At 38.6% G+C, this 15,247-nt stretch overlaps 1 protein-coding gene across 1 annotated transcript in view; it reads right to left on the reverse strand.

Annotated features, from left to right (window-relative positions):
- ARB2A (ARB2 cotranscriptional regulator A) overlaps nt 1-15,247 on the reverse strand; it is a 342,205-nt gene that overhangs the window by 100,336 nt on the left and 226,622 nt on the right. The window contains exons 9-10 of the mRNA XM_075180973.1: nt 13,468-13,584; nt 7,582-7,666 (exon numbers count right to left, since the gene is read on the reverse strand). Of these exons, the coding sequence (XP_075037074.1) occupies nt 7,582-7,666; nt 13,468-13,584 (202 nt within the window). The remainder of the gene's footprint in view (nt 1-7,581; nt 7,667-13,467; nt 13,585-15,247) is intronic.

Genomic DNA, 15,247 nt, shown 5'->3' on the forward strand with positions numbered 1-15,247 from the left:
TTACATGCAAAATGATATGTAGATTTGTTGTCCCTGCTTTTCTATGTTACATGCATAATAATAATAAAACGGACTGCCAGACTATTCCCACACTGCACCGTGACTGTGTTTGGAAGCATTTGATAATTTTGGTCTTCGATGCTAAATAACCTTACATCACTTTTGAATAGTTCCTAGACATCTCCTTGTACTTTTACAAATACAGTAATATATACAGACAGAGACCCGCTGCTGTAAAATCCATGTATACTGAAGCATTTATGGGTCCTCTTGCTTGATAAAATTCAGTGTGACAAGTTCCTTAGCCCTTAAGCTGCCTCTGTTTCGTCACAAATGATTTTTTTCTCTTCCCAAACAAATTTGATATTGTTTTTTCGTTTAGAACAGATATGGATATCTTTTTTCTTTTTAATTTATAGACATTATACAGGGAATTGTTTTTGTTCCTTTCCTAAGCTATTTTCACAAAACTAATTCAACCCACCAAATAAACGCCTTATCTTATCCTGTGACTTTATGCATAAAATGTGTGTGTCTGTACCTTCTTTGTACTTTAAAATATTTTTTTGCTTGTCATTTTTTATTACTTTATTTTTGCTACTCTTTACTGGTAATGCACGTGTAAGTGAGCAATACCATAGGTCACAGGCGTTCAAGCTTATGTCAGAGCATGTAAACATCTAAAACTAGGAGAGCTGTCACAGTCTTACTAGAATATTTCTTTCATGCAGGAAAGAACAGTGATAACAACACTGGTGTTTCCTGTCTCCCCGAGCTCATTAACGTTTTAAGGAGTGAACAACAGTTGCAGCTTAGGATAGCGAGGAAAGGAGCCTTGCGCAACATAGGATTTACGTCAGTTGCTTCCTAACAGCCCCCAATGTACATCCTATTCCAGTGGCATTAAAAGTGTTAAAGGGGAATTCTACCTTCAGAAAATTCTATTCTGCAAAACAGATTTATTTATTTTCATTGCACTTGGATAAATCAACAGGATTGCTGTGTAGATATAACTGTATACAATGCACAACCATAAACTTATCCGTTTTTATACCAAAGTACAATGAAATAAAATTAATCTGTCTGGACAATAGAATTTTCTGAACAAAATTCACGATACAACACATGAGTTATTTATACAAGTTACTTTTTCGTGTTTCCAACTTGTACAATTTTTTAATTGTTTGTGGTGGAAATATTTTTTCCAGCATCAAAGTAGCAGGGAAAATATTTTAAAATCAACAGCAGCTTATGCAATTAAAAACCACCATGTGCACAACGTTGCTGTATGCAACAGCATTAGAGGTTTGGTTTCACTTCTTATGCTGCACTAGAAAAATGAAAATACAAATGTGATTGGTTACTCTGGATTAGTGTACCTGGCACAGTGCATGATTTTATTTACATACTGCGTTCTAATAACATATCTATCACAAAGATTGTACAGATTCACTATAAGCCAGTAATTAAAACAACTACAATGTTCGGTCATGTATTGAGTCACTCGATGCGTTTGCATCTTTCTGTAAATAAAGTTATTTATATATCTGATGGTAAATGGTATTTATAAAGCAGACGTACTAGGCAGTCCCAGACAGACACATATACACCACACAGAGCTAGGACATCACAGATAATAGGATCCTTTGTGATGATGTATTCGCGGTAAACACTGTAAATGGATATGATCACAAGCAATTCTCCAAACCACTTGTTACAATACCCTAACCTCAAATGCTGTCTCACACGCTGTAGATCATCCCTTCCCTATCTGACATACAAATGTAATCTCAGAGAGCACGCTTGTCACTTTGCAGCAATGTCTGTAAATCAATTTCTATAAAGCCGAGGAAACAAATAATTTCATGCAATTTAGACAAATTTGGGGTTTTAGTCTTAACCAGATACGCTTCTGTATGTACCCAAATTAGAAATCAATAAATCCCTTTAGCGATGTACAGTATTTTGAAATGTATGATATCCGGGATTACTGCACGCTATCACATTGTTGTAAATGACTTGGATTAGCAGAACTGCCATAAACTTGTGATGGGGAAAAAAATTCAACACATCATTTCAACCGAAGCAAAAGCAAAATACATACCACATTCTCCTATAGGCCAACTAAAAGGCGTACCACACAAGATCAAATCAGGAGCATATAGCCAGTAAGACTGCAATGGGGAAAGTACTTATTGAAGCTTTATGACCTGGCCACACAGCAATATTGATTTAGGGGTGCTTTATTATAGCAAGAGAATACCTGCAAGTTTTACATGAGCTGTGAAGAGGGGTGCAATTGTGTAGATTAGTCTGAAAAGGAAAATAGGGTGGTCTAGGAATTTAATAAGCTTGTATTAAGTGTTTTCAGGGCACGCTGGAAGGAAAAACCTAACCTACTCCACATAGGTTATAGGTCACTGCAAAAGCAAGATGAGACACCCAGCTTTAATTTAGCAGATTTAGGGGAATAACAAGTTTTAAGTGCAAAAGACTTCATCAGTAGGGATTATCTTCACTCAGTTTTTGCTTTTTCTCCTCTATGTCAGCAGAAGACAAGAAATACAGAAGTTCTATATAACAAATGAACAGGAACAGCGGTAAACTATGGTCATAGGTACTTAGCGGCAGACTAGAACACAATTTAGAAAACTACTTTGCCATTATAAGTTCTCTGACCCAGCACAAGAGGGCTATGGATATAATATATATATATATATATATATATATATATATATATATATATATATATATATATATATATATATATAATATATATCCATAGCCCTCTTGTGCTGGGTCATATATATGTAGAAAACAGAAGAAACGAAGAATGCTCCATTAGCTTATTTGTTTTTTTGCTTTTTTTTACTTTGTTGCAGGTCTTTGTAAGTCAGATAACCATGCGGGCATTGGCTAACGAGCTTATGTTACTTATTAGCCATTAGGGTGGTGTCAGAAGGGTACTTTGAATACTAGAGCATTTCTAGCTTTCTAGAATACCTAGCATACCTAGCGCATAAATCATAGAGAATGGGCAGCGCTCATCCTTTGTCCCGCAGGTGGGCGTTCCTCGCTCACCTGAATATGCCAGCTTGCAGTGGTGCCAGCGCTAGGAATGCTACTGCTTTCCATGCTGGAAAAACTCATATTTGTATCAGCTGGGGAATATAAATAAAAAATACACAACATCCAACTTTCACTTTCCACTCCTTGCCATCCAATTTCTGACATTCAAGTGAACATGGTGAGAAATCCAGCAGATTGTCTGCCATTCCAGTATCACTCTCCCAGGTAGTGGTCTAGCCGTGAATACACTTAGTAATCGGCACATCGTCTCCTTTCTTAAGTCCTATACAAAGAAGTTACAATTAACAATTAATTAATTGGATAAATAAATCCTCCACAACATTTTAATTATTTGAGCGTAATGGACCACTTACTGGAAACCCTGCAGCCTCTGGCAGGGCGGGCTCTGATTGGCTTTCTGCGATTAGCCCAGGGACCCTACTAATATCCCTTGTAATTGAAGCACTAATATTTACTATCATTTTTCTTGTATGATTTTATTTGATCACTCAGCGCTCTGGCTGCTCTCTCTTTTTTTTTTTTTTATCTGAGGTCTGTTAACAGAGTTGTTGGAGCTAATTCATTTCTAGCATCAATTTGATTGACTCTCCACTATAACCAGCTGCTTCTCTTATTATCTCCTCTTTCATAGAAGGGTACAATGTAGTCTAGAACGCTGCAGCACATTATAATTATACACTGCCTGCTATCTCTTGTGGATGTTTGTTCCATAGCGCTTTGCCTGTGTCCATTATACTATTGTTGCTATCTGTCACAGTACCGGCCACATGCGGAGGGTTCATGAGCTTCTCAAACCCCTTCTGAATGTGCCAAGAGGGCACTCTTAGCCCAGGCGTAATCCCCCGGTGGACAGGCCTCACCGAGAACACATGCCTCCCGTCATCAGCAAACACAATTTAACATACAAGTCCCTGAAAACACCCCAACCTTCCATTCACAGGCACAACTCCGCCTCCGAAAGAAAGATATAATTTCAGTTAAAATAACGTCCTTTTGTCTTTTTTCTCTCCAAGCAACAGCAATCAGCAAAATAACTACAATTTCACTGTGAACAAGCATCATTCCTTCAGCAATCCTCTGCAACAGCTGGCGCTCCTTATTTATAGCAGAGCTTCTTGCGGCTTCCTACAAATATCACCAGCACTCGCTGCGTGCACAGACTTGTCTAAATGTGAGCGTACCCATGAAAGGTTACAAAAACGCCGCCCATCAATGGGTTATTAATTTGTTTGTAGGGTGAATACCTGAAATGAGTGAACGTTATTAACATCAGCCTCACAGGTCTGTGTCTAACAAGCTGCGCACGTGCCTTTATCAGAACACTGAGCCTGTAGCATTCATGTCCTCTGTGTAGTTTCACTACTTTGATTCTGCCAAAACGATACCAGCATGCTGTCTAGAGCGTGTTTACGTGGAGCATTCAATCTAGAATTATAGCTGGGGAAATGTATTTTCTGCCTGTAATTTCACATTTCCCCCTATTTATTTCTTTGCAGATTAACATGTCAGTGCGATAATAAAAGAGCAAGCGAATATAACTCAGGGAGGTTTTTAAAATGTAGTTTTTTTTTAATAAAGTGCTTGTATATGACAAAGACACCGGTCTGAAGAGCTTATTAGAGGGATGTGGCTGAGCACTGACAGTTATTGTTATACAGCTTTTAAAATCTTCTCTATTCTAAAACCTCAGTAATCAGATGATTAGATAGCTCATCTCAAGGCACAAAACTATACTTTTTAATGCTACCAGCAGGGAGGAAAGCAAACAGCAGCATATAATAAGGAGAGACTAAGCACACAGCCATGTATGACAAACCAGGGGTAACTTTTATATATCAGCCCAACACTCACAGCTCAGTGCAATCACCAGTGTTGGTATCATTTAGTCCAATTTCTTTTCCTAAATATTACAAAACCTTGGACATTGCACCTTGGTGGGTCATAAGCTGCCTCCAGTCTATCCAATTTAGTTTTCTTTTCCATGAATGAATAAATAAATAAAGCATTGGTAGAGATCCTCCAGAAGTAAGTTACCCCATAAATATTATACTTTGGTTCCACCACTATATCCTGATTTCACCCAGAAGAGCTGTTTAACATCATTATTGTCAAAATGCAAACTTTAGCACGTTGTGTAAATTTAAATATAATAAAACTCTGCTGACTCAAGATCCTGATACGATCATAATATCCTGCAGAGTTCTGACATCTTAACTTAACAATTCCTTAAACAAAAAAAAACAACTATATTTTTAAAAAAAACGCAGCTCACCCTTAATATATTAAAATCACTATGCGTGATGTACACCGTATGCTGTCAATTGTTTAGTATGCTTTGCATATCATCCCATTGAAAAAAAATAAAAATATTCCAAGCATACCTCCCATATGCACTCTCTTCTCCATACAGATCTCATGCTGTTTCTGCCCCACACAATGAACATATGGTGAATATCTTATCATATAGCTCCTCCATTCATACATTAGAAGCTGTCAGACGGTCTTGTCTTCCCCTGGCTGGACTGCTGGGACACCAAGGCTTTTATTTACTGAAGGATGATCAATATATTCACAAGAGAGCATACCTTTACAATGATGAGCCAGAGATCACCCAAACTTCCCTTATACTCACCTGCTTTACAGATTGGGGACTTGCATATCAAAAGGCTGTTTTAATAAAAAAAAAAAATATACACACACATATATACATTATATATACACATACAAATACATACACACACACACACATTAATTATACATACATATTATATATATATATATATTTTACATACATACACGCACATCTGTACACACAGCGCTGCGGAATTAGTGGCGCTATATAAATAAATGGTGATGATAATGATGATCTGTATATTACATTTACAAACACAACAAACTTCTATTTGAACATACAGTACTATGTAAAAATAAACTTCCAGCACAATCTACAATGGTAAACGGATAAAAGTTATTTCAGTTGTGCTCTATCCTCCCACCGTTGTAACAGAATTATTTTTCTAATTACATTTAACACATGCGTGAGATTGTTTTTACTTGATATCATTTCTAAGATAATGCAAGCGACTAAACCATGAAAGATGTATTATCTTTCATCTGTATTTTAATTAAACACATTGTCTGACATCTCCAGCAAATTATGTTGCATATTTCAGTATATTCTATGCCAAGTGTACCTTAGTAAATCTCCCACCTACAACTGTATACATACACACAATATACCGTATAAGAGAAGGGTGTGCTTTATGTATATGCAGTAACTTGATTTTTAGTATTCATATATTTAAAGCACAGCTGGAAGTTAGAACCACCTAGACAGGCCACAGATAAGGCTAACACTAGCTGGTCAGGCTAACATAGTTTACTATGAATATCCAACAATCCCAGCTTGCATACAGGTGCACGCATTCCAAGTACTCCTCTAGGGTCTAGGACATCTTATAGAGGTAAATGCAGAAGGTCAATTGTTTTTTTCCTCATAAACACTTGAAAGCTGTATGCACAACCATTTTTCATTTTATATACATTTTCCTGTAAGACAGTGCCATTTTCCCAAATTAAGTACACACAATTTTAACTTCAGAAACAATTGGTCAACACCAATCTCCATATTCTAATGTATGCCACACACATATACATACATTATATACATATATATATAAATATATCTATATACATACACACATATAAATATAAGTAATATTTGCTTACATACAAGATACAAGCAATTGATGTAAAAAGAAATGTGTAGTGGGGTGTATTTCAGTAACAGTGAAACTAGACACTGTGGTTCTGAAGTATTACTTACATAATGCTTGAAAGTCAAATATAATATTTCCAGGTGATAATTTGTGTTAACTGCATTAAATAAATGGTGTTAACGATCTGCTTAGAGTTTTACAAATGTTACAGAGATGCCTGCTGCAAAAACAAGAAAATCACATAACATAAACTACTTTAATATTAGGAGTGAGTGTTGCTTTAACAGGAGCACCAGCCAATCCCTGTAGTTCCCTGAATTGTATACCCTGCAGAGCTTTACGTATTGTAGTATAGTTAGATAGTGTAAGAAAGGCTTACATCATTAAAGGCCAACTAAGTCTTTTTTAATGTTCACGCTGGAAGCATAAATGGAAAATATTCAGTCTTAACCCGACCTTCCACTGCAGCATTGTTGAAAAGTGAAGTGATTACAAAAGCTGAAAACAGACTTTACAGCATTTAGACAATGTTCAAAAAGCTTAAAGTTATCCACATTAGGATCACTTGTCGTGATTTACCGCCAGTGTGCCAATCCACCAACAGTACAGAGGAAGTCTGTTACCTATGAGACTGGTACCTGAGAAAGTGACAATAACCTCACTTTATAGAGAGTGGCAGCAGATGTACATGTCTTCAGTGGAACCTTCCATTCGCTACTTACATTTCTGCACACAAACATAATGGACAGTGAAAGCATCTGTAGAACTATACCTGCTGAAACGCGGGGGCAGTCCGGTAGCATGGATTCCACCGAGGTGTCTAACGGTTCACAGCTGGACACCCAATTACAGCAATTCTGCAAACACACAACAGGCAAAATAAAAACAAAGATACATCATCGGCTGAGCACACTGATTATAAACAAAATGATGCAGTAACAATATATAAAACGCAGGGTTAATAGTGTATTATTTTTTTAAAGGGAAATATGAACATGGCATATTGTACATAGTGACAAAGTGTTCTCACTGTTCACAGATTTATAAAGTGTAAACTATCAAGTTAACATATCTAGCTGGCACATGGCTTAGCACCTGTAATCTTTACAATAAATATTTTGCACAAGACATAGTAATGTTCCCAGCTCCGCCTTCCACTGAAACATTATAAGCAGGATTGCGGTTTTTCAGGAAAGCTTAAAAGCAGAAAAGGCATGAAAAAATGAGGTGTGTAGGTTTTTTTTTTTGTTTTTTTCTTTTTTAACACAAATCACTGTGACAGGCTATAAGAAGATTGTTGATATTTACATTTTCCCTCGTTTGTTGCTTCAGGCTGCTTCTAATTATTTATAATTTCACAGTATGTAATGGTCTACCATGGCAACCACAGTCACATGATGTAATAGTGAGCAGAGACGCTTTAATACTCACCTACCGCTCTGCTTCATGTAATGGAAATTCTTTTCCTCCCCCCTCTGCCTGCACATGAAATACAGAGTGTCTGTGTAACTGGCTGCCATATTTTGCAACCTCCAGAGAGACTTTGGAAAGGAAATAGTGATTTCCAGAAGACAGTCAAGAATGCAGATGCATGCTTAAAAGGTACTTAACTTTTTTGTAAGTCTGCTACCTACAAAAAACTGCAATGCTACTATTTGTTCTTGTATATTCTGAAAATTTGTCTTATAGATTTCTAAATAATATAAAAAAAATAGAGGCTTTTATTTGATTAATTTTGTTATTTGTGTTTCTCATCATCTGTAAGCACTGTCAAATTTATAAATGATATTCCACAAACAATGACAAAGATTGGACTTAAAATGTAGATACATGTCAATAGCCCTCTATCTGAAAAGAGACTGGCTAGGAATTCTTCTTTTAAAACTAATGTGAAAGGGATTATAGGCCATGTAAATACGACATCTTTGATTGATTGGTAAACATCCATCATAGAGTTCTAACAACAAAATGATACATTCTGCAAATGTCACAGTACCCCACACACACAAATACATTCACTCTCTTTCATGTCGATACCTCAATGATAAAAAAAAAAAAAAAAAAATGTGAAAAGAAAAAGTTAGATTCCACTTCTTTGTTTTACGGTTTTCATTTCGTGTTAAAAAAGATTTTTTTACATTTTTTTTTTTTTACAAAGTCCAGACAGATTTCTCCCATCAATCATGTTTGCCAAAAAAAAAAAGTTGATTGCTAGTCTGGTAAACAAGTATGTATTGTGTATTTTAGATGCTTGCTACCCTGCTTGTGCACCATGGAATCCATCCACGACATGGAAAGATCCTTGACTGGTAGATCAAGTGTCTTATTGTATTTCCTTAATTCATTCTGTCTGGAAGAAGATGTCAGCTGTATAGCAGTGAGGGGAACATTTGAAAGCCTTGAATCCCCACCAATAAAGGCCAAGGAAAGGAGGTTTGAATAGATTTGCCAAGGCAACCTACTGTTCTAAGTCCAGGGAGAGCAGCCAGGAGATAAAAGGAAGGTTACTGTGTGAGCTTAGGCAGTATATGTTCTATGTGTATCTATCTATCTATCTATAGATTTCATTTTTTTGCAAGATCAATTAAACTATTAAAATATTTTAAAATAATTGAAATAATCCCTTAAGGTATAAGTGTAAAAATTATAAGATAACTAGAAAAATAACATTTAGTTTAGCCTTAACTAAATTAAAAATGATAATTAATTTTAAAGCAAGCAGGAATCATAGATTTGCTTCTTACGTGCACAGTCCATCAATTTTTTCTTCTTAAAGTAAATTAGTATTGCCACTGACAGAATACTGTATCAGAGACTTGTAAAACGCTATACATTAGCACACAATTAACACATCTTTTATGTGAACTGTGACTGGGGTTTGGGAGAGAAATACTACGAGGAGGACTGTCAAGATATGCAAATGAGCGATTTGCTTTATCATTCATCTCAGCTCCTCATACATTGAAAATCCATGACTTGTATGCTTGCTAAAAATAGGCCGACAATGTTACAACAGAAAAGGTCTAAAACGACTTCTTTTTTTCTCTCGTCTCTCGGTAATGACAGCAATTAGAGAATCAGACAAGCCGCTATTAGTTATATATTTTAAATATCATTCAATCTTTTCACACACCCCACCCTCATCATGATAAGTCTCAAAGAATATCTGGCTGCTTGGCCTCACTTAAATAGAGTCAATTATAATTTTATTATTGTATCGTTTTAAGGCAGCCTTTACTAGTCGTGCAACATTTTAATGTATATGCGTATAGGCAATTAGAAGTATGTAAGAATAAGAATAGAAACCACAGATAAAAGCATTAAGTTGGACAATTAACATATGAAGAGTATCCCAGTGGAGCAAGATACGCAAAATAATCTGGTTAATGCAGTTGTTTGCAGTGTTATTTAGGTTTTCATTTGGTTTTTTTCCAACTGTTATTTTAGACTACTCCTTGGAATAGATTAACATATTTAAATCATTGCTTTAGGGACCCTCAATGTCCTTAATTTTAGACTATTTAATTGTTAAAATTTGTTCTTGGGCATCTAATTGCCTGTATACTCTCAAGTGACACGCGGACAGACCATACATTCCCAATAATCATTATAGGTTATGACCCAACAGAGCCACTGTATGGCGTATAAAAGGCATTTGAGGCCAGGCTTAACAAGATATCTGTCAACATAAAAATATACACCTCTGCTTCCTTGAAGGATATTAGTACAGCATTATGTTGTGTCTGCAGACTGTCCTAATTATGGAGCTATATTATGACTTGGCGATATAGGCACAATCATAATGAGAGAAAATTAAGTTCATTATGTGAAGCATTCATTATATTGATCTTCTGGTAGAAAGGTTTCAGAAACAGTGATCTTATTCCAGTGGGCTGGGTCTGCATAAAAGCACATTGGATGAGCAAAGTAAGTTTTTACTGCATTTTGAAAATACGGCTAAAAAGTATAAATTACATTTTGGACCATAGTGAAAGTGTGTAATGTATCACTAACAAGAATATATAATGCACGCCTTATCTTCCACAAATACTTTGCTCCTTTTCCCCTTCTTCCCTCTTGTCCTTTGTCACTGGCATGTTATGCAAATGACAGTGCAAGACTCCTCCCTCTTCAATGCTGTAAGGACATTATGCAAAAAAGACGGACTGGATAAGGTCAGTAAGAAATGTTTTTGTTTTTTTTTTAAAAATACAAATTATTTTGGCACTAGGCAACAAAACCGCATTTTTTTCCATGAGGGTGCATAAGCAGAGAGTCAGCGCAACAGTGATTAAATTGTAGGATTAGCAGGATGGCGGGGGGAGAGGAGGAAGAGAGGGTGGGGGGGGAGAGAGGAGGAAGAGAGGGTGGGGGGGGAGAGAGGAGGAAGAGGGGGTGGGGGGAGAGAGGAGGAAGAGGGGGTGGGGGGAGAGAGGAGGAAGAGGGGGTGGGGGGAGAGAGGAGGAAGAGGGGGTGGGGGGAGAGAGGAGGAAGAGGGGGGGGGGAGAGAGGAGGAAGGGGGGGGAGAGAGGAGGAAGGGGGGGGAGAGAGGAGGAAGAGGGGGGGGAGAGAGGAGGAAGAGGGGGGGGAGAGAGGAGGAAGAGGGGGGGGAGAGGAGGAAGAGGGGGGGGGAGAGGAGGAAGGGGGGGGAGAGAGGAGGAAGGGGGGGGAGGGAGGAGGAAGGGGGGGGGAGAGAGGAGGAAGGGGGGGGGAGAGAGGAGGAAGGGGGGGGGGAGAGAGGAGAAAGAGGGGGGGGAGAGAGGAGAAAGAGGGGGGGGAGAGAGGAGGAAGAGGGGGGGGGAGAGAGGAGGAAGAGGGGGGGGGAGAGAGGAGGAAGAGGGGGGGGAGAGAGGAGGAAGAGGGGGGGAGAGAGGAGGAAGAGGGGGGGAGAGAGGAGGAAGAGGGGGGGAGAGAGGAGGAAGAGGGGGGGGGAGAGAGGAGGAAGAGGGGGGGGAGAGGAGGAAGAGGGGGGGGGGAGAGGAGGAAGGGGGGGGGAGAGGAGGAAGGGGGGGGGGGGAGAGAGGAGGAAGGGGGGGGAGAGAGGAGGAAGGGGGGGGAGAGAGGAGGAAGGGGGGGGGGGAGAGAGGAGGAAGGGGGGGGGGAGAGAGGAGGAAGAGGGGGGGGGGAGAGAGGAGGAAGAGGGGGGGGAGAGAGGAGGAAGAGGTGGGGAGAGAGGAGGAAGAGGGGGGGGAGAGAGGAGGAAGAGGGGGGGAGAGGAGGAAGAGGGGGGGGGGGAGGAGGAAGAGGGGGGGGAGGAGGAAGAGGGGGGGGAGAGAAGGGGGAGGAGAGGGTGGAGAGAGAGAAAGAAAAAAAAGAGAGAAGAGAAATAAATTTGTTTGAGAAAGCATGCAGTATGTTTCCAATGTATTCCTCGATCGTGTAATGATAGGGGTTATAATTTCTTTAAGAATGCGTCGTCGACTTTGTTTCAGAAGTTGCCAGTTGCCTGCCAAGTCTGTTGTGAATGATGAAAAACTGGAGAGAGTGGAAGGGTTACACCATTAGACTATGCATTAGTATTAGTGTTCCTCCATAAGCATAATATCACTTTTAGGACTGCAGATGCTTAAAAATACTGCTGTAAAAAAACATTACAGCAGTTTTTACCCTAATAAAAATATGTAACGGGTACGGGAACTGAACCCATTGAGGTTGCCGCTCCATTTACTTTTTGTCACAACTGAATGCAATCAGTCGATGGAATGTCCTCCCTGGCTGCAGGATTCAAGCGACCATTAACCATCAATAACAGAGTCAATGACATTTAATGAAGGTGCGTAAAGGCCGGAAAAGCTGCCGAAAAAGTGTCAGGATTAAACAATTATTTGTGTTCAATTTCTCGAGTTGACAAAACAAAAAAGAGTTGCATATGGTCTATAAAATCTATCATGGGTATATTTTATTACTTGGATTTTCAAAGGTTGTGTCTTTTGGCCACATTTATTTAATGCTTTCTGATCAAAACGAACAGATACAGATACAGAGCCTCCCCTTATACCTGACATTTCCAACAGACTGCATGTTTCTAATGGAGGAAAAGATTCCTATCCTACCCACAGTTCATCTATTGGGTTTTCTTAACCCCTTCAATTCAGAGAAAGAGTGGGACTCGTCCTTAGCACTTTAGGGAGTCATGCAGTGTGCCCCACTCATCATTAGCAAGGGGTTAAGGTATACTTGCCGACTTTCTCTGTTACACCTCCAGGCGATTCCAGAGGGAAGGTGAAATGCGTCTAAGGAGGGGGGTGATTCGCCAAAATGATGCGATTTGCCCCCATCCTGCCACTTCACTAAGTGGGCAGGATGCAGAAGAATGGCCTGCTCTCCCGCGGATCCAGGAGACCTACCCAGAAATCAGAAGTCTCAGGAAATTCTGGGAGAGTGGGTAAGTATGGGTTAACAAGTGCATTTAATTTGCGTTTTGCTATGCGAGAAAGCAAATGAACAAATTGTGAGCAGAAAAGTAACATTCATTTGTAAATACATTAAATAAAAAAGATTCTGAAAAAATTCAGTGGATTTCTTAAACTATTTTAGGTTTTAATAAGACAACTCTTAATTATGAGTATATTGTTTTAATTAATTTACACATTTTTCTTTGTTTTAGTTTTATTCTATTGATTTACTTAAAAAACAAAAAAAACAAACAAGTTATTACCTCTCGCATCCATTCCCGAATGGTTTTATTGGCTTCCTGATGCCACACATTGTGAACGGAATCTGTCAGAGCTACAGCGGCAACTTTACTTTTCACATCAGCTTCACGCTGAATCATCTGTTCGGGAGAGAACAAAAACAGGTCTGAGAAACATATGCAAAATGTAGGATTTTAATCCAGCTGTGTTATAGATTGTGTAATTACTCAAAAGGAGACTTCCTGCGTTTCAGCCAACTTTCACGGGACACTGTTTAAAGCTTTTAAAACTTTGCGTAGTGCGAGGCTAGCTGTAAACCAGTCGCTGTTACGTTGTTTTCTGCTGTTAATAATTTTGCTATGGGCCTGTAATTCTATATAGCAGAATTGACCGCGTACAATGTTTCTTAAAGTTGGCCTTTTACGTGATTACAAATGCTATCATTCAATAGTACATAAGAAAGCACCTAACACATTAAGGTGGCCCTTTGCTTCCATTATTCGCATGGCATCTCCTGCTAAGGCCATGATGTTAGTGGCATTTTATGTAAATGAGAGTGAGAGGACAAATTGAGCCAATACCCCCTAAGTTCCATGACATGATCAATAGTTCCTATATTGTGAGGTAGCTGGCACTAGTTAGGCTTTTGGCCATTTTGGCAAATTACCTCTAAATAAGATATACACACGCCCTAAATTAAAGCTAAATGGGGATGCACAAATAAGCTAAATGGGGACAGGTTTAAGAGATATAAGACATTAAATACAGCTTTGAGGTATCATTCTGCTATACCAATATGTTAAGGCCAGCTAAAGCCAAGGTCCAAAGTCGAGTCAAGGCGGAAGAAAATCAGGGGAAAGGAAATACTAACAGCCTGCTGCGTGGATGATGTTACCTACTTTCATAGGAAGATTATCTATGAGATAGGATAGAAGCACCTGCAGGAGGTGCAAATCTTTGCATCTTCTGGACTTCCTTACTAAATGCAGGCTAGGCATATATACAGGGTATATCATCCATATGCTGAGATGAGGTTTTATTGTACTGGATACAGTGAGGTGCCCTTGATGTTGGGATGCAGGCTTAAATGTTTTGATAAAAATTATGAACCAATAGCTCATGTTTTTATTTTGCTAGATACACGCAGATATGCAGTGTTAAGGATAAGTGCTTACAACTGTCTTTTTTGTTTGTATACATATATGGGCATTTATATTGCCACGCAGCTGGTACCACATATATAATATGGGATATACCGAGCGCTGACTTATTTTTTCTGTTTTTATTGTACTGGACAAGATACTTAAATTGAACATTGAAGAGATATAGTGGTGACAGGCAGGAATTTACATTTTTACTATTCCACTAGACCAGCACAATCCTGCAAAGTAGGCATAGAATGCTGGCAGCAATACAAACCGGAACGTGGGTCTTATGGTAACAGGACAGTGGCCAGTTCTTCAGCAAAATGCATTCTAGCATTGCCTCATGCAATCACACAGTAGTGCACAAAGTTATATAAACAAGCGCACCCTCGCCATTAAACTGCATTATTTATGTGTTGGTTCTTTACGATGGGGGATTTAACACATATGCTAAACTGTTCACAGCATATGCTAATAACGTTCCTAATAAAACTAATTAATATAATGATATCTAAAAATAACTAGCACAGAAACGATACAAAGCAGCATGGAAGATACAAGGGAAGGTTTTTCATATGTTACAACACAGTTATTAATCTACATATTAAAATAGTTGACCTTCGTTTAAATATGGTTAATGAAATATTCTATCATTAAA

Source organism: Mixophyes fleayi, chromosome 1 (genome assembly GCF_038048845.1).
Source record: "Mixophyes fleayi isolate aMixFle1 chromosome 1, aMixFle1.hap1, whole genome shotgun sequence".
NCBI classification, from domain to species: Eukaryota; Metazoa; Chordata; class Amphibia; order Anura; family Limnodynastidae; genus Mixophyes; species Mixophyes fleayi.